Genomic DNA, 21,132 nt, shown 5'->3' on the forward strand with positions numbered 1-21,132 from the left:
ATCGCCATCATGTGGGAGGGCACCCCAAACCCTCTTGGCCTGCTGACATTAAGTACACCCAATCACCCCTCTGATGGGGATCTATGCCCCTATAACCCCCACTCTCTTATCTGCAGGGAGACGAGAGCTGCTTCTGCATCCACAAGAATATCCAGTCACTCCCTCAATTACATATTCCACCATAAACCCATCAAAAGGCATCCCAGCCCAATAAACCAGGCTGGTCAACTGGCATAACCCAGGTCTATTCATAAATGTCCCTGTTCAGTGAACACATCAGTGGTTCTCCTGGCTACATACTGCAATCACCCGGGAGCTTTTAAAGTTACAGTGATAGTGGAACCCCGGCCCAGATACATGAAATAAGAATCCCTGGGAGTAGTAAGCATCTGTTTCTAAGTTCTCCAAGTGATCCCAAAGTACAACTGGGTTGCAAAGTACCGTTAAAATATGAAATTAGGTTTCAGAGGAAGCAAGACTAAAGGTTAACCCTTGAAAAATGGGTTGCCCTTTAAGGCTAAGACTCTGATCCCTATGAAGCACACAGAGGGCTCTTTCTTCTTAAATGTGTACAATATCCAAGATCATAGCTCAGTCTTTTTCCTCCTTTGCCTTTCTGCAGAATGTGACCCTGCAAGATTCTGCAGATTTTCAAAACTCTTCTCCTTTGGCTGCAATAGGGAAAATTGATGACTAAGACGTAAAAGACTTTTTCTCATGGAGCAGCAAAAGGTGTAAATATTTGAGAAGAGAAGACAAGTAATGAATAAATTCTGCTTACGTGTAGTTACACTTAAGCAATATATTGATGAACAGCTAGGGGAGGAAAGCGCAATTCCCGCCTCCCACGCCTCCAAGAGAGAGAGAGGGCACCTCCACAGCCTGGAGCAAGCACAGCCCCACGTGCAGTCTGGCTGGGTTCTGGCTGTTCGCTCTAATTGATCTGTCAGCAGTAGGTGGGCCTTAAGTCATTGGGATGTGACCACAGAAGACACGGGAAGAATAAAAGAGAACTGCAGAGTGTTCCAGTTGGAAGGGATCTCAGAGACCATCTAAGATTTCATTCCTAAGGAACTCTTATTTTACAAACCAGGGGACTGGAGTACAGAGAGATGAAAGCAACTTGTTCAAAGCTTGTCTGATCTAACGAAGCGCAGGACTGGCATTGAAAACCAGTGCAGAACTCTTCCATGCCTCCTTCTAGTCTCGCAGATCCTGGCCTGCCTGCTGCATAAATAGACCATTATGAGAAACGAGTACTTAGGATGGGGAGGTAAGAGGAGGGCCCACATCCCTCCACATGACATAGCCAAGGCGTCAAGGCTTCTCCCTTAGAAGAGGTGAGTCAGCAGCCTCAAGTGTGTGCTTCAGACATACTTTTAACGAAAAACAACTTCAAGCTACTGCTGGAAAAAGGAAATAAAGAATCCCTAAAAGGCATCACTGTCATCACGCACTTGACATCCACAGGACCCAAAGGTCACTGGCCTCACTCTCTAACAAACCGAACTCTTACCGAATTTCATGCATCCCCTACATCAGTTCAGTTCAGTTGTTTAGTCGTGTCTGACTCTTTGCAACCCCATGGACTGCAGCACACCAGGCTTTCCTGTCCATCACCAACTCCCAGAGCTTGCTCAAACTCATGTGCATCGGGTCAGCGATGCCATCCAACCGTCTCATCCTCTGTAGGCCCCTTCTCCTCCCACCTTTGATCTTTCCCAGCATCAGGGTCTTTTCAAATGAGTCAGCTCTTCGCATCAGGTGGCCAAAGTACTGGAGCTTCAGCATCAGTCCTTCCAATGAATATTCAAGACTGATTTCCTTTAGGATGGACTGGTTGAATCTCCATGCAGTCCAAGAGACTCTCAAGAGTCTTCTCCAACACCACAGGTCAAAAGCATCAATTCTTCAGCGCTCAGCTTCCTTTATAGTCCAACTCTCACATCCATACATGACTACTGGAAAAACCAGAACTTTGACTAGACGGACCATTGTTGATAATGTCTCTGCATTTTAATATGCTGTCTAGGTTGGTGGACTCTTGGAGGACACAAACAGAACCCCTTACATATGCTTACTGTAATAGCTACTATGTGCCAGGCCCTGTGCTGGTACTACAGAAAAGATTGTGCTGGCCATAAAGTTTGCTCAGGTTCCTCAGCAAACCCAAACGAACTTTTTGGCCAACCCAATATAAAGTTGAACTATAATACATTTTATGGAGCCTATGGTTAAGTACACAAATATCAGATTATAAACCAAACGGTGCTATAGTAATTCAAAGAATAAGAAAGAACAAAGAGTTGGGAGGTGAGGGAAAAATTAGTATCTGATGAACTAAGCCTCATAAGGTAAGTGTGGAGTTGATGTTTTCATCCCAGGTCTACAAAAACAAAGCCAGCTTCAGGCCACAGGTTAAATGATCCTCAGGAGAAGAAAAGTGAAACCCATACCATAAAAATTTTTAGCATCTTGCCAAGGGAATGGCTGGGAGAGCAACATCACCAAATACTGCATTCTTGCCCCAAAATTTTTTTTTGAAAAATACAACCAACAGGATTGGGAAGACCACTAGGCTGGGCAGGAGAAGCAGAATTACTACAGTGGACAAGAGCCATATTTGGGATCCCACTCCTAGCAAAGGCACCAGGTAAATGGGGTGAGGAGCAAAGCGGTGTGCTGTGCACCCAGTGACATCAGCTTCATTCATTCATGTGTTCATTCAGATCAACAGTGCGCCTGTAACGTGTCAGGCCCTGTGCGAGGCCTGGGGAGTTCAAAAGTGAATCAGACAGGGTGCTTGTTTCTACTCCCACAGGCCAGGGGGAGTACCCCCTGGAGGGGGCCTGGAGGTGGAGGGAGATTATAGGAAACAAATAATTGTAACATAGGCAGTCAGGATAAACAGACAGCCCAGGGTCACAAAGGGAGTTGCTATCTAATATCCCAAACAATCTAATTAGCCTCAGAAATCCATCATGGATTTGTCATCAGTTTCTGACAGAATCCCTGCATGAAGTTTTCATATTTCAGCAATGTCTAACAAGAGGCTGGAAGGGAAAAAGAAATGATCTAATCCTAACTAGCTGTGACTGTCAACTATCTAGGGTCTATGTTTTTACAGCCTTGATTAGCATCCCACTCAGCCCTTTTCTCATTTCTCAGAAGGGTTCATTCGGACACAGTTAAATCTCACCATTTTGACTAAATCGACCTTAAATTGCCAAATCTCAGCAGCCTAACATGATTCCTAAACTCTGAGATAGTGTAAGACATCAAGACCGCTCTAAAAAGAGAATTCCATATAGAATATCAGGACACAGTGTAACCAAGGGCCCAACCCACAAAGAACCTCTGAGGAGCCCATACAGAGGTAAGTTCAACCACCTTCAAGCTCATTCGGCTCCCACGGTAGTGTCCTCCCAGTGGATGGGGCTTAAAGCTCTGTCTGTGACCTGTACTAACTCAGAGTGAGTTCCTTAAACAGTAAAGACTATTTAAACTTTGTATCTTTTCTATTTCTGATTCTCCTTCCCAAATAAAGCCGGGCCCTAAGAACACAATATATGTTGCTGTACTAAGCCTTTCTCTACAATTTCTCTTACACCTACCCTTCCATCTCCATGCCTGCTGTGATCAGCCTCGTTCAGGTCCTCACATGTGGAGATGTCCTCAGCATGCTTTTCTATTTTTACAACAACTCTTATCCATTTCCTCTTCCTAATACATAATTCTGTGTGTGCACACATATACATATGTGTGCATGTAAATATGTGTGTGCATGCTAAGTCGCTCAGTTGTGTTAGACTCTTTGCAACCTATGGACTGTAGCCCACCAGGCCCCTCTGTCTATGGGATTTTCCAGGCAAGAATACTGGAGTGGGTTGCCATGTCCTCCTCCAGGGGACCTTCCCCACCAGGGATCAAACCCACTTCTCCTACACTGCAGACAAATTCTTCACTGCTGAGCCACTGGGGAAATGCGTGTGTGTGTGTAGCCCGTGTGTGTGTGTGTGAAGCTGCTGTATGTATGTATGTATACATTATATATACATATGTGTGTACATCTCTGAGAGGCACACATTTTTGTTACCTACAAAATGGGCTTCCCCAGTGGCTCAGATGGTAAAGAATATGCCTGCAATGCAGGAGACCTGGGTTCGATCCCTGTGTCAGGAAGATCCCCTGGAGATGGGAATGATTACCCACTGCAGAATTCTTGCCTGGAGGATCCCACGGACAGAGGAGCTCGGTGAGCTCCTCTGTTGCTCCATGGGGTTGCAAAGAGTCAGAGACAACTGAGTGACCAGCACTTTCATTTACAAGATGAAGCCACATCTCTCAAGCCTGGTATTTAAAGCTTCCTGGGGTATGTAAGGGTCTTCTTACCGCTGTTATTTTATTATCTCCTCTCCCCCACTAACACCACAGAGTTAACTTTCCTCTCCTCTTCACTTACCTAAAAGCTACCCATTCACTTTATTTATACACATAATCATTTCAAACTAAGAGATGCCTTCCTTATACCTCTTGGAGTAGAACACGGGCCCTCATTCCAGCCACTAGCATCTCTCACCTGAAATATGGATGAGATTCCTGAACAGTCTCTCCAGGCCCCTCCAACCCACTCTCCACAAAACTGCTACAGTGACATTTCTAAATCTTAAGATGTATCATCTCATGCTCCTGCAAGATCCCTTCCAAAGTCACAGACTCAGCCACCAACAACAGCTGCTTCTAAACTGTCCTGGGTTTCAGGGACGAACATAAATGGATGAGCTCTACCCCAACACAGCAGTGCCCCCACGAACAAGCTCCTGAACAAAGCTCAGCAGAACATCTCTGTGTGGAAAAAGCAAAGCCTCATTCCTGCAAAGCCTTGGTCCAATTCTGTCCCAAAATTGGATAGGGAATGACCTTGAAAAAGTCACTTAATACTGAGTCTTTGAAACTACAACGAAAAAAGGGAGAGAATGACATCATGCAGCACAGTTGGGAGGATTAAATGAGAAAGTTTATAAAACACCTGGCAGAATGGCCAGCACATAGTACGTGCTCAGTACACAATACTATCACTGCGCCTGTCTTTCTGCATCTCCCCAGCTGGGCTGGCTGATTTCCTTCTTGTTCCATCTCTCTGACCTTCAACACTAAGCACCGTGCTCCAAACACAAGACAAGCATGATAAACACTTCCTATGTGATTGGATTTACTCCTACCTCTGCATTTAGAAATGTAGGAACACATCAAAGAACAAAGTTAGATTCAGAAAAGACTATCTGGGGGAAAAAAACTCAACAAGTCTAAGGGAGTAAAATAAAGGTAAGTGATAAGAATTTACAAGGGAGTACACAGTGATTCATAAAGACCTCCACTTAGTAAAGCCACCAGATCCTTTTGATCTTTCCACCAAAACTACCTTGGCCTGTTCCAGCAAACACTGAGATTCTCCAATTGTGCTCCTCGATTTGATTGGATTTGATAGATCCGCCAGGGAGCTTCCAAAACTCCCAACCTGCAGAACTCCCATTTCCAGAAAGATGGAGTCAACATACTTTTCCCTATTCCTTCTGCGATCAACCACCAAAACTCCAGGAATTATAGACCAAACAAGTACAAGACAACTCCGAAAGATGAAGAGAAGTCAGACCAGCCAGGGACCTCAGCACTCAAGAACCACGCAACAGTTGAGTTCTCTGGGTTCTTTTTGCCTCATACCTCCCAGACCTGTTGCTGGAGAAGCCAGTGACCCAGAAATGCCAATGAACACAGATCAAAAAAAAAAAAAAAAAAAGATCCCAAGAGAAACCCTCTTTCCCTAGCAAAAGGACCAGGAAACAAAGGCAGCCGCATATGAAATGCCTCAGAGAAGGCTGAAAGGGAAGCTGGGATGCCAGGAAGTGACCTACAGGTGACAAGGCCTCCTCGTCTCCTTGCTGGGGTTTCAGAGGAGTCCCAGTGAAGAGTCAGAACTTTCACCACCGGCCAGGGTCATGAGGCAGAGTGTCAGGGGAGACCACCTGAGCATCAGTAATGAGGCACTCTGGCCCATCCCAGAGTGGCATCAGCTGAGGCTGATAAGTGATCTAGTCTTCCACCCCACCCAAGAGTAAGAAGGCAGCACTCCCCTCCCCTCATCAGCCCACTGGCAGAGGCGTCTTGCCGAAACAGATTTAACTAAGATCCAGAAAGTCATAACATAATACCCAAACCATCCAGGTTTCTGTTTTTGTTTTAATTATTTATTGTTTTATTTTTTGGTTGTGCTGAGTCTTTGTCACTATGCACAGGGTTTCTCTAGTTGCGAACACCGGCTCTAGGGCATGCAGGCTTCAGCAGTTGCAACACTCAGGCTCAGGAGTACAGCACATGGGCTGAGGCTGCTCCACGACATGTGCAATCTTCCCAGACCATGGATCAAACCCACATCTGCTGCATTGGCAGGTGGCTTCATACCCACTGTGCCACCAGGAAAGTCCCACCATCCAGGCTTCAATCAAAAATAATGATTTTTGACCATCATTGTAGGGAAAGAGCAAATTAGCCAAGACAGTAGTGGTCAGGCTCTCTCGCCCCACACCCTCTCGCTCTTGCCCCACATTTTGTAAATAATGATTATGTAACAGCTGAGATCACTTATAGCACTGTGCATGCACATCAGGAGGTACTCGCTTGGCCACAGGCTTTTGTTCTGCAAGCATATATAAGCTCCACCTGAAAAAGCCCTTGCGGCTGTTTTATGGCTATATTATGGCTGCGTTATGGCTGCGTCCGCTGGGTCAACCACAAGAGAACACAGCGAGTCTGCTGCGGCGCCGGCCCAGAGAGGATAACCTCATCTGCAGTTCCTACACCTCGACTTCTCTTCCGGCTTCCCCACTCACACCTTGCCTACCATGGATTCAGCCAACAGTGCGCACAGTGAGGAACAGCAAGACAATCATCATTCTAGGAACTGGGCTTCCCAAGTGGCTCAGTGGTAAAGAATCCACCTGCCGAGCAGGAAATGTGGGTTTGATCCCTAGGTCGGGAAGATCCCAGGCTTCTCAGCACCCATGAACCCCAGGACAGCTGAGTTCCCTGGGTTCTTTTCCCCTCACATCTCCCAGACCTGTTGCCGGAGAAGCCAGGGACCCAGAATGTCACGGAACACAGAAACGCAACCCACTCCGGAATTCGTGCCTGGAAAATCCCATAGACAGAGGAGAATGGCGGAGTACAATCCATGGGGTTGCAAAAGAGTCGGGCATGACTTAGTGACTAACCAACAGCAATAATTCTAGGAACCAGAAAAATCTCAACATGAATGAGAAAAGACCATCAAAAGATGCCAGCACCAAGATGACAGATATGTTAGAATTACCTGACAAGGACTTTAAATTGGCCTTCACAAAAATGCTTCAACAAGCAACTATGAATATGCTTGAAACAAAGGGAAAAACAAAATTTCAGCAAAGAAACAGAAGATATAAAAACTGCAGCACCCACACTACACCCCATACTAATTGAATTAAAATTGCTGAGAGTTCCCAGCCATCAGTAATTATTTTTAACTCCCTAATGATTCCAATGAGCAGCCAAGTTTGAGAATCAGTGCTCCCACTTAATGGTTCTCAAACTAAGGTAACCATCAGAATCACCTGGACAAAGGTGATAAAGGCAACGAGATCCAGGCCCTCAGCTACTCCAAGACTGGGCAGTAGCGTTTTAATCAGATTTCATGTGATTCTAATAGAGCCAAAAGCCTTAACTAATCAAAGCAAGTTGCAGGTGATTCTCCTCATTTCAGGAGGCTGCAAAATTCCTGACCGGAGAGAGGAAACAGCAAAATTTAAGTGACCTTGAAGCAAGAGGTAAAGGTTCAATTATATTTTAAAAAAGTTTCAATCACACTTTGGATACGGGTGCCCAGGATATAGTGTGTTTAACCTGGACTGCCGAATTTAAGGGAAAAAAATCTACACATATTGAGGGACAGTTTGAAAATGTAGTTACAGTACAGGTTATACATGTTTATGGGAAATAGCAAGGGAGCGAGATTAAACAGTAGCTGTCACTTGGCCCATGGGAGACATTAATCTTCTTGGCAGCAGAAAAAGAAAGAACTTCCACATAAGCACCTCTTCCCATCCAAAGAGACCACAACAAAAAGGGAAGAGGTTAAAATAAAGACAGAAAAAAAGAACACATCAAAGAGCTTTTCCATTACGTACTGTGGGCTAAGATTTCCAACCAAAAGGCAACGTCTCCTGGGCTGGAAGTTTTTTCTGGCATTTATACTTTCCTGGAAGGACCCTGGAGGCTCCAAGTGGAGTAGAGAGAACTGGTCCGCTGAAAAAGAGCTGAAAAAGGCAAGGAAGAGGGCGTGGAAGTTGACAGAAGGAAGAGATGCAGTGGGGGAGTGGATGGCCCCCGTCACACAGGAAGTGCATAGGCAGAAGCTCAGCAAAGAATAACTCTCTCCAGGAAGGAAGGGCCTCCCAAAGCCCCTTTCCTGCCCTTCTACTTACTCACTGATGCCTTATTTCCACATCTGGAGACCATCAACATGGCCCAACAGAGGTGGCCTGTTGCCCACTGGCACACAGCAGCTGACCAGCCCCCTGGTTACAGATTTAACCTCAATGAGAGGGGCTGAGACCACCGCCTTTAATAGACCATTTGCCCACTCAATCCAACCTAGAAGGATGGTGTCAGCTTCCTCATCTGAGAAAACGGAACCAAGAATACCTACCCTCAGGGAGCCACTATAAAGATTAAATTAGTTTTGCATATGTAAAATTCTGAGAACCACGAATTGAAAGTAGTGAGTACTGGGCAAACATTAATTCTTAGCATTCTCAAATATAGTCAGCTCAGAACTTAACAGGGCGAGACTGCTGGGATGTGACTCGGGAATTTTTTCATTACTAAATGTGGGCCATGAGCAAGTTTCTCTGACCCTCTATGCCTCAGCTTCCCCATGAGTAAAACTCAAATGATGAGAGACCTTACCTCACAGGGTTGTTGCGGAAGACTAATCATTTCCTAGAAAGAACTTGGCACTGTTATTACAGCACTATATCACAAAGCACATGATTATAAGTAACAGTGATTGTTATTAGCCTTCTGTGATGTGGACTGCATGAGGCAGGTATGTGAGGAGTCCCTTTCGTCCTTAAGGAGCTTATAGCCTAGATCAAGACAGAAGAAATGTACACCAGCAGGCAAGAACATCTCAGAACAGGGTACATGTGATGGTTCTGCAAGCACGCAAACAGTATTTCTCTCCGATGTGCTCACATCCAGGCTAACTGAGTTCAGAATGTTCTGAATACAGGGAGCATAGGGCAAGTACACTCTTCTTAGCCCCGCCTCGGTAGGAGTCCCAGGTTGCATTCAACTCTCAAGGCTGATCATTTCAACCGTTCTGGAAAGCATTGCAGCTTCAAGAATAGGCAGAGAGGGAACTTCCCTTGTGGTCTAGTGGTTAAGAATCCACCTCCTACGCGGGGAACACGAGTTCAACCCTGGTTGGAAAGATCCCACATGTCTCTGGGCATCTAAGCCCATATGCCACAACTACTGAAGCCTGCATGCCCTAGGGTCCACCCTCTGCACCAAGAGAAATCACCTTAACAAGAAGCCACCGCAAGGAGAAGCCAGCGCACCACAACTAGAGAGGAGCCCCGAGCTGCAACAGAGAAAGCCTGAGCATAGCAACAAAGACCCAGCACAGCCAAAAATAAAAATACATAAATTAAAACAAAAAAACTTTAAAAAATAAATGATAGCAGTAGCCACTGTCCTCAGTTCTCATAGATGGACCCGTAAGAGTATCAGACACACAAGTCTCACTGAAGTGTTGCAGAAAACCAACTGAGTTTCCCACAACGGGTAGGGGACTAGGAGTACAAAAGCGCTCCAACACTCTGGGCACAGAACTTGCTGGAAGTGCCATTTTAAGTAACTTTTAAAGCCAGCTGCTCCAGTACTTAAAAGGAAACATGATGCCGAATATAACAATTGAAAAGGGAATTGTAAGCATCACAAGGTACTAATTAATCCCATGATGCAAGATTCCTCCTGCTTAGATTACCTCTGCTTAAAGAAGTATTTATCCAAGAAATTCAGAGAAAGACTGTGAAGACAGACAACACACTGTACTTAAGAGTCTGTGATTTTTAATCCGAATGAGGATTAAAAGGCTGGAACAAATGTGATGGGGGCATGTACCAGAAGCCAGTTAACCCCTCCTTATTCCTTCCCTAGGAGGCTGACAGCTATTTTAAGTCCACAAAGCAGTCGCACTGTCTGATTTGCAACTTTAGGAATCAAGAATAATGCAGTAGCTAGATTTTTTTAAGCAGACATGTAAAATGAAGATAATACTCTACTAGGCCTTTAATTCATTAGGGAAAAAAAAAAGAGTATATGACAATTTTTAGTTTAAACCATGCACAGATGAAAATTAAATTGCAATCTGCAGGACTAAAGAACAACAATATTAAAAATAGCAACCCACTCATTGCCAGGCACTATGCTGGGTATTTGCATACGTAACTCACTTTCTCCTCTCGTTAACCCTATAAGACACGTGACATTTGTATTCTCTTTTTACAGATGAGGATGCTAAAGAAGAAGTGTTAACTAACTCAAACAAGTTCACACAGCAAGAGAGGGAAAGAGCCAGGATTTGAACCCAAACACAATTTGGCTCCTGAATCCATTTATGCTATGCTGTCAATCAAATTCATGTTATAAAAACTATAAAATAAAAAATAAAGAACTAGGGGAAAGGGTATCAAATCATTGAGAAGAACATAACAGGTTGCAAATATTTTTTACTGCTAAATTAAAATGACAATTATCTACTCCTAAAATTGGCCATATGTTCTACAATCAAAGATTCTAAGTCTGCTGCACGTTTATCACCGGAATTCCATTTAATTCAGGGAAAACGTCTACTTTCTTTGGAAGGCAGTGGCAGTCTGTCAGGTGGGGATGGGGGATTCCTCCTGGGATCAGGGACTAGTCTCACTGGGGCCTGAGAGTTTCAGGCCTAAAGCAAGGGGAAAAAAGCCAGAGACCGGAGCCAGCTGAGGCATCTCCCACCCTTGGGTAATACACCAAGGTCCTAGCAGTCCTTGTAGAGAGCACCCCTGGAAATTATATTCATTGATTCAAAATACATTTTTTTCTATATGCAAGGCACTGCAGTCAGCAACGCAGAAGACTCAAGGAGGCAGAGTGACAGGGACCCCAACAACGACCACTGGGGGATGAAAATCAGACCAGCTGGAATGCACCCCAGGGTTCAGTCAGCTCCTGCCCCATAGAAGGAACCAGCAGCACCCACTTCAGAGCGACAGTGGGCTGGGCCTGAGACACAGATGGGATCACAGGAAAGGCTGAGGGAATGGTAGGTACCCCATTTGGGATGAAGTATGGAGTGATTAAAGGGAACCACTCAAAACCAGAGAGCCCTGAATATCAGGCTAAGAATTTTTGACCTAATACAGTAGGCTTAGAAACTTTTTGTGTTTTGAGTAGAAGGATATCACAATCATATTTCAGGATAATTAACAGAGCAAAAGTTTATAGGATAAAGTAGAGGTCTCCAGAAAGTAACTGAAACAGTATGGTGAGAGGTAGTGTGCATCCGAACCAGCCAGAAATGAGAAGGAACAAGCAGAACACATGGATGGATATCACTGTGAAAATTCAAGGATGCAGCAACTGACTTGAACTTGGGGGCACGGGATGTCTGGGAAGAGCCTGGCCACAAAAGGTACTCAATCCAGAGCTGAGTTCACTGTTATATGAAAGGACTCAAGCTCTGCTCCAAAGTGTCAATCCTGGGGCCTGAGAGGATAGTGGGGTCATCTAAAGAAGTATAAAGTGTCAGAGAGATTTGAATTCAAGATGATTGAGTGATGGGATTAGCAACATGTTCAGTGGGGTAGAGCCAGCCAGCAGGAAGCTGAAAGAAAGATCTGGAAACTGAACCGGAGTTAGAGATCCATGAGCCAGTACATAATGAGGGGTAAGGAGAAAGGATGGAATCAAGCATTCACCAGAGAGGTCAATGAGCGAAGAAAGAGCAACCAGCAGAGAGGAGAAGGTACAGACAGGGGCGCCATGCACGGCCAACAGAGAGCCTGCAGAGAGTTGAATGAGGCATCCCAAGAAAGACAAGGACAGGCTGCCCAAGAGGAAAACTCAAAAAGGCTGAGGACAGAGAAGGGCGACCATCGAACAATTCCTATAGGACAGCCAGGAGTCGGAAGGACACAGCCAGGGACTGAATGAAAATTGAGAAACTGCAGAGAGCAGATCACTCTTTCTTGAGGCGTAGCTACAGAAGGAAGAAGACAACATGCTGATGAATAAAAAGGTGGAGAGGAGAGAGTTTCCACATAAGGGAAGGTCACAGCACACTCCTGGGCAGAGGAGTGAGCCAACGGGGGAAGATGGAAGCTTGCAAACATTAGGGTGGGGAGCGATGGGGTAATGAACAGACTAAGGAAAGGTGGGCTACAGCAGATGGAGGGCCAATGAGTCTTAAAAAGAAAGAGGGGGGAAAAATGAATTCTACTTCATAATTTAAAACTTTTGTGTTTCAAAAAGCATACCAAGAAAGCGAAAAGACCACCCACAGAATAGGTGAAAATACTTGCAGACCTACATAATGAATTTGAATACAGAACATATAAAGAACTCTTACCTCGCAGCAATAAAAAAAAAAAAGATAATCCAATTTAAAAATGGGCAAAAGATCTGAACAGACATTTCTCCAAAGATTTGCAAATGACCAATAAATGGCCATGAAAAAATGTTCTGTATCATTAGTCATCAGGGAAATACAAATCAAAACCACAATGAGATACCACTTCATACCTACTAGGATGGCTAGAATCAAAAAGGTGGATTAAAAGAAGTGTCAGTGAGAATGTAGAGAAATCAGAATCCTAACGCATTGCTGTGGAAAAGTAAAATGCTGCAGCCACACTAGAAAAACATCTACTTCTGCTTTATTGTCTACACCAAAGCCTTTGACTATGTGGATCACAGCAAACGGGAAAATTCTTAACGAGATGGGAATACCAGACCCTTATCTGCCTCTTGAGAAACCTGTATGCAGGTCAAGAAGCAACAGTTAGAACTGGCATGGAACAACAGACTGGTTCCAAATAGGAAAAGGAGTACGTCAAGGCTGTATATTGTCACCCTGCTTATTTAACTTATATGCAGAGTACATCATATACTCCAGCTTGGGCTGGAGGAAGCACAAGCTGGAATCAAGATTGCCGGGAGAAATATCAATAACTTCAGATATGCAAATGACACCACCCTTGTGGCAGAAAGCAAAGAACTAAAGAGCTTCTTGATGAAAGTGAAAGAGGAGAGTGAAAAGGTTGGCTTAAAATTCAACATTCAGAAAACTAAGATCATGGCATCTGGTCCCATCACTTCATGGCAAATAGATGGGGAAACAGTGTAAACAGTGACAGACTTTATTTTCTTGGGCTCCAAAATCACTGCAGACAGTGACTGTAGTCATGAAATTAAAAGATACTTGCTCCTTGGAAGAAAAGCTATGACCAACCTAGACAGCATATTAAAAAAGCAGAGACATTACTTTGCCAACAAAGGTCTGTCTAGCCAAAGCTGTGGTTTTTCCAATAGTCATGTATGGATGTAAGAGTTGGACTACACAGAAAGCTGAGCGCCGAAGAACTGATGTTTTAGAAGTGTGGTGTTGGAGAAGACTCTTGAGTGTCCCTTGGACTGCAAGGAGATCCAAACAGCCCATCCTAAAGGAAATCAGTCCTGAATATTCAATGGAAGGACTGATGTTGAAGCTGAAGCGCCAATACTTTGGCCACCTGATGTGAAGAACTGACTCATTTGAAAAGACCATGATACTGGGAAAGACTGAAGGCAGGAGCAGAGGGAATGACAGAGGATAAGATGGCTGGATGGCATCACTGACTCGATGCATATGAGTTTGAGCAAGCTCCGGGATGTGGTGAAGGACAGGGAAGCCTGGTGTGCTACAGTCCATGCAGTCGCAAAGAGTTGGACACGACTAAGCAACTGAACTGAACTGAACACTGGAAAACACTGCGGTAGTCCCATAATGGTTAAACACAGTGACCATACAATCCAGCAGTTTCATTCTTACCTATCTACCCACGAGAAATTTAAGCATATATCACACAAAACTTGTACTCGAAATATTTACAGCAGCATTATTCATAATAGTTGAAAAACAAACAAGCTAAATGTTCATCAACTGATAAATGGATAAACAAAATGTGATCTATCCATATGATGGAATATTATTTGACCATAAAAAGGAATGAAGTCCTGATACATGCTACAATATGCATGAACCCTGAAAATATAACACACAGTGAAGAAGCCAGTCCCCAAAACCCACACACTCCATGACTCCATCCATATAATATGTCCAGAATAGCCAAGTCTAGAGACAGAAAATAGATTAATCATTGCTTAGGGCTGAGGTGAATGGAGAAGCAGGGGGATGATAGCTAAAGAGTACAGAGTTTCTTTCTGAGGTGATGAAAATATTCTAAAACTGATGATCGTGATGGTTGCACAACACTATGAACATATTAAAAGCTACTTACTGGTATATTTAATTAGTGAATTGTATGGTATGTGAATTATATCTCAATAAAGCTATTAGGGAAAAGGGGGTGGAGAAAAAAATAACTTCTTTTTCCAAAAACGGGGGGGGGGGGGCGGGGAAAAAGGGGGGGGGGGGGGGAAGGTAGCAGAGACCAAGCCCACAGCGTCAAGCAGGAAACTGGGAGGGAAGGAGTGGGTGGTGGGCACGGCCGCAGGCCGCCAGGAGGGCAGAAGTGCAGCAGGAGGTCACAGCTAAGGGCAGCCTCAAAGCAACGAGATGAGAGGAGGCAGGTAACAACGATCAAAGAAAGCATTCTGAAGATCTGAGTTCTGGAAGTAGCACATTATGAGTGAACAATAATAAACAGCCAGTCTGATTAGGGTCTTGGATACGGGTGACTGGCAAAGGTTGCATGTCACGGACAGTGTAATCTTGACCACTAAATGGACTAATGGGACATTTTGGGCAAAGGAGATGTGGCAACATCATGGAATGTACTGATAGGATAGAAAGAGATTTGCTCTCAAGTTCTAAAATACCGGCTGTGGAGTAACACCCTGGGAAGCCTGAGAGCAAAATAAGGCTGAATAAAAACAGGTATTGTTTCTAAGCAGTACCGTATCTTTGAGACTCATCATCCCCCAGACTCATCTGGTCCAGACAGAAGGGAACAATGGATTTTAAAGCATCTGGACAAATACCTACTAAGGTGAAATAACCTGCACTTCAATGATGACATCAGCGAATACACAAGGGCATCTATCTGAATCTGTACTTGTCCACAATCCTGGAAGACAGGACTCTTGCGGATGGGGGGGCGGGGGTGGAGAGGGTGTGGAGAGCACACACCTGGAACATATCAGTGTTGGTTCTGATCACAGAACCAAAATCACAGCTTCTTATGAAGCTGTTAGGCTAGGTTCAAGTTAGAGTACCCCATTTATGGTGAATCAGTGTATGTAACATCCTAACCTGGAAGCCTCAAGACAGTGTGTTTAAGATTCATCCATAGGAAACCTGTGGTGTGGGGTTATTGGAATCTCTAAAATCCACAACCACATCATCAGCCAGTCAAGCCATTTAGCAAACAGGGAAATAATGACTAGAGAATTCAGTTCAGATTTGACCAAGAACTCACAAATCCCCCACATCACTCAGCAATAAGACAATAACAACTTTCAGACTTTTTATAATTGGTCATTTCTTCCACTTGATAAATAATTTGATACTGTTGGTATATATAGACGTACCTGATGTTGGGGGAAGGAGTTATACACAGAAGCATGAGACAAGGCCCTCAGAGAACACTCATCATTGGAGAAGGCATATGAAGAAGGGAGAGAACACAAAATTTTACGGTTGACCGTGATCCCAAGATGGCTTCAGCATTATCTCTCATCCTACATGCACTCTTGCACAGTGACCATGATGCTCTCCACCAAGAAGTGAAGTCTCCTGCTCCTCCTCTTGAATCTAAGCTAGGCAATGGCCTGATCTGACCAACAGAACACAGAAGTGATTCTGTGTACTTCGGAGCCCAGGCCTTAAGAGCTTCCACCTTCCCTGCATGAAACATTCCCTGTTGAAAGCCAGCTGCCAGATCAAAGGGCCACCATGCTATGAGGAAACCCAAGCTACCCAGTGGAGAAGACCGCCATGTGGAGGACCACCTCGGCACAGCCATGAGGTGGAGCCTTCTAGGACAAGACCCGCCATTGCAGAATGAAGCCAAGTGAGTGAGCAGGTCGGCACCACGGTGAACAGAAGAACAGCCCGGCAAAGCCCTGACTGAATTCCTGGCTCAAGAATCATGAGCAGATTAAACAGACCTTGTCTTAAGCCACTGAGTTTTGAGATAGCTTGTTACACAGCAACAGATAACTGAAACCAACTTGAAGCCAGGAAACTAGGAATGAGTCCCGGTTCTGTTCTTACCTAGCTACGGGTCCTTGGGTCAACAACTTCCCCTCTGGACCTCAATTTCCTCATCTGTAAAATGAGGAAGTTGTAGGAGTGAGCTAAGGTGCTTTTTATTTCTGATAGGCTATGCCATACACGCCCAGATCAGTGAGTGTACTGGGCGATGAGAGCTAGGAACACAGAGGGAGCTACTACGTCAGGGTGAGGTGAGGGGCCACGCCCTAGGACTCAAAAGCGCTGCAATATGAGACTTAAGTGAGGCAGCACCTGAAACAATGCATGCTCCATAGTAACTATTCACTAAACATCAGCTATAATCATTACCCTCTCATCAGTTCTGTGACCCTGGGCAAGTTAATCTCTCTGATTCCCTTTTTTTTCCATCTGAAAAATGGAAACAACTCTATCATTCCCCCTGCCACATAAGGAAAACTTTGTGTGTGTGAAAGTCCCATGAAAATCAAAAATCAACCTACAAATGTAAAGCATAACTGTGCTATTAATACTCTTCTTCTTTGCACCATTATCATCAGAGGTCTTCTTCTTCGCACCCAGCAAGCAGAAACAGTCAGTTGATGGCACTGGCCACCAGGAAGGTATACTAAGAGAGAGAAAGTGGGAGGCAGATAGAAAGGAGCCACACAGGCTTTCAAGCCTTGAAGGACTTCTACCACCCACCCCTCAGCAATGGTCAGTAAGCCAAGTGCCCTTTCTGACACAGAGGGCAGTATCCCTTAAGAGCAGCTCCCAGCCCAAGATTATATCTGAAAGAGTCCAGCACTAAAAACTTGAATAATTTTCTACATCAGAGTCAGAGAGGTCAGCAACCTAAGGATGCCCCACCGGTGAACCATAAATCAGACCATCCGCCCAGCACAGAGTGAACATTCCATAAAAATTAGTAAATGAGTGAGCACTGGATTTGAGAGTCTACAGTCAAAGCTCCCAGGTTTAAACCATAGCTCTGCCATACACAGAGCTAAAGCAGGCAACATATCCTCGTTGATAAGATATAAAGAGATGCACCTACAGAGACCTCCAGGGAAGCAGTGAGAATCACATGAAATACTACAGGTGAAACACCTCTAGGATTCTGCTTGACAATTAAATGGATGATGTGGTTTTTAAGTGCACAGAACCTCTGACACCCAGATGCCTTTCCTAGCCATAACCTTTCAATCTCTGCAGCACCCTGAAAATGAAAATGCAGCACATCCATCCAAAAAGTCACTCCATCCAGTGTTGATCCTGAAAAACTGCCAGCCCTTGGGAGGCAAAGATCTGGGCTCATTTTCCAAGGGTATCTGACAAGGCAGCATGGATACATTTACATTTTACAGCCTGTGCTTTTCCAAAACAAGGAATGAGTGTGGCGTGTATTTAACCCTGAAATCCCAGTGATCATGCACTTCCATGGACACTGCTCAGGAGGGATGTGAGAGCCAGCCAGACGAGGCACTTGCCAGATGCTCACGGGACAGAAAAGCTTCTACTTCCACCTCTGCTCAGGTCTCAGCTGACATGATTTGAATGTACTGGTGTCCAGCATGGATTACGAACAGCTGGGATTTAGGACCCAGTTCTCAAAGTCAGCCCTGCCCTTTCTTCCCCACTTCACCATTCTCAAAGCAGAACCCTTGGTGTGCTACACTCCAGATCTGTAACGGGAACACAGCGGGGACCAACTGTGGTTCCCCCTCCTCTTATCGGGCACCACTGTGTGTGAATCCATGGAAGTTACTATAGGAACTGCACCCCCAGTGTTTCTCCAATTCTGGTCCCAATCACCTGCATTAAAGCACCTGGAATGCTCCTTAGAGGTGCAGTCCCAGTCTCTCCCCAGATGTGTCAGGTTAGGACTGGGGGCGGCAACAGAGTTTTCAACAACCTCGCCTGGTGATTCTTATGCATGCTAGGTTATGAGTCCTAGTTAGGACCAAACTAGCAGAGACTGTGAGAAAAGAATTAAAAGGTTAAAAACACTTTAATTCTGATCTCTCTTCTGCCACCCAGCCTTGCAAAGCAGAGTACTGGTGAACCAAACAAGACCACAGCCAACTGCCCAGTTCATGCGTGTCCGAGAAAATTAAGTCATGCTGTGATGAAAACTCATACCTTAAAATTTAAAAACCTGCTCACCAAAGCAACAGGCCCAGACAAAAATTAACCCATCTGATCTGGTATCAGACCAAGCAGATCTGTTCTGAGAGAAGCAAGATAAGATCTTGGCTACAGCCCCACTCTGGTCCCAGCCATACCCAGTAATTCAGTTCTGCATTCCACTGCAGGGCTTGATGTCTAGGGGAACAGGGGATGTCCTCCTAGCTCTAGCAAATATGGTTGGGGGAAGGTTATTCAGAAAGTGGGAGAAAAGGTAAGATTTAACATCACCACGAGAAGGAAAAAAAAAAAAAACTGAATGATAACTGACTGCACTGGACTTATATCAGACACTCAAAAAGATGTCTCATGAATCGAAGGAAATAGCCACCTGATGGAGTAATCCTTGCCTGAGATGCTTAACACCTTACCTACAAAGTCACAAAGGAGAAAAAGGGAGCAGAGAGTAAAACTGCCTCCCTGTCGAAAGCATTACCTTTTCAAAACCAGCAAGACACAGCCGACTAGGAGGGCTGGTATTTTCTGTCACTCGTCAGTGACAGGCACACAGTAGGTGCTAAGCATCCTTGAGTCTTGAGGAGAGGGCGTCAAGAGACATGAAGGAAGAGCAGAAGCACTCCTCCCTTGTGATGGGCAGGAACCCCGGGTGCAATCTCAAAAACCAGAACTCCTCACTCTGGGAAGTGCATGACAGGGGGCCAGCCTTATTCACACCTGATGGTGCAGTTCAGAGGCTTCCGCCCCACCACCCCCCTTCTCCCAAGGACGGACCTGGGGCTCTGAGCTGAAAATTCCTGTTGCCGCCCCACCCCGGCCCCCACCGATAAATTCTTCAGCAGCAGTCCCCTACTAGCTGTTGAAACTTAACATTACGCCACAAAACTAGCAACCGGGCAGCTTTCACCACACCTCCCCCTTCAATGACTGGCACTTGCAAAGGAGTCGCGGCTAACAAGGCAATTAGGAATTGACTCTGACACCTGGCTGGGTTTACCAGGAATCTAAAAACAAACCCATCCCTGTATTATTTTCTTCAATCAGGAAGCAGGTATTCCCCTTATAAATAGACCTTCCTGAAAGCACCTCTCCCACGGGATCCCAACAGGTAAATGACACCAAAGCTTCCCTAAACCGATTCTAAAGAACCAAGTCCAGGCTGCGCTCCCCGACTGGCTTCTTCTCAGAAGGAGGGATCCGGGAAGTAACTCAGTGAGTCCTGGGTGGGTAAGGACGGGGCAGTTTGCAGGTGGGAGGAGGGGGATGAAGCAATACCGCTCAAACTTTGCAGTTACTCTTTAGCAGTTCTGGGCAGGAACCCGCGGAATTCTATACAGAGAAGGGGAGTCATCCTCCCTAACAGAAAGGCCCCCAAATCAGCCTAGCCCAGCAGTTCTGCGTCCGGGATGGCTGCGCATCCCATCCGCTCAGACATGCCCCCTCCGGGACAGTCCCTTCCCCGGGGCCCCTCACCTTGGCCTCGAAGCAGATGCCGTGCTGGAAGGCGTCCTCGTTGTGCAAGGGGATCCGCAGGTCGTGACCATCGTCCACAAGGTTGTACTTGGTTTTGCTGGGCATGGTGACCCGCGGTGGACCGGCTCCTTCAGAGGCGGCGGTGGCAGGAAGGGGCTGGCGAGACCGCGGGGAGGGGAGGCGGCAGCCGGGGGCGGCGGCCCGCGGCGGGGGCGCAAGTGGAGGGTCGCCGGGCGGGAGGCGCCCCGGCCGCGGAAGCCCGGACTCGGAGAGACGCCGAGGGCCGGGCTGCGCGGATGCGGGCGACGCGAGCGGCGCTGTGGCCGCGCAATTCCTGCCGGCGAGGAAGGCGGCGGGGGCGGCGGTGGGAGCGGGCAGCGCGGCGCCCAGGCCGGGGGAGGGGAGCGGTGGGCGCGCGGCCCACGCTGGGACTGGGCGCGGCGCTGGCCCGGGAACAGAGGCGCGGACAGCCCGGGACGAGGAAGAAAAGGCGGCGGCGGCGGCGGAGCTGGGTGCCTGTCACGGAGACGCCGGAGCAGCCGCCGGCGAGCGACTCCTCCTGCGGGGCGGGCCCGGGCCGGCTCCTCCCGCAGGGCGCCCAGGCTCCGCCCGCCGCCGGGGCCGCCCCCGCGCTGCCCGCCGAGCAGGTGAAAGTCCCCGGGAGCCTCGCGCCCGGCTCTGCCCGCGTCCTAGGGCCGGACCCCGGGCACTTCGCCCTGACCCTGGGCCGCCGGGGTCTCGGGAACGCAGGCTCCTGTTTCTGTTTTTACAGGCAGCCTGAGCCAGGCTGCTAATAGTTAGCAGCAGCGGCGCCGTGGGTTTTCTGGTTTTGCTTTTGGAGGGGGGAGGGGCTGGTGTTGTGTTGTTTTTCTGTTTTACCGGGAAGGCCCAGGTCCTGGCCCGTGTGTATTCAGACCTCTCATTCTGAGAGTTTCCTTTCTCTGGAGAATCAAGACTGCACCCAAATGGAGGACGGTCGC

General features: G+C 46.4%; 1 protein-coding gene across 2 annotated transcripts in view; it reads right to left on the reverse strand.

Annotated features, from left to right (window-relative positions):
• Window positions 1–20,694, reverse strand: part of C2H1orf226 (chromosome 2 C1orf226 homolog) — a 343,732-nt gene extending 323,038 nt beyond the window's left edge. For both annotated transcript variants that reach the window (XM_043450834.1, XM_043450824.1), the window contains exon 1: window positions 20,153–20,694. In XM_043450834.1, the coding sequence (XP_043306769.1) occupies window positions 20,153–20,257 (105 nt within the window). In that variant the 5' untranslated portion in view covers window positions 20,258–20,694. The remainder of the gene's footprint in view (window positions 1–20,152) is intronic.
• Between the last annotated feature and the right edge of the window lie 438 nt (window positions 20,695–21,132).

The sequence above is a fragment of the Cervus canadensis genome, chromosome 2 (genome assembly GCF_019320065.1).
Source record: "Cervus canadensis isolate Bull #8, Minnesota chromosome 2, ASM1932006v1, whole genome shotgun sequence".
Classification (NCBI taxonomy): Eukaryota; Metazoa; Chordata; class Mammalia; order Artiodactyla; family Cervidae; genus Cervus; species Cervus canadensis.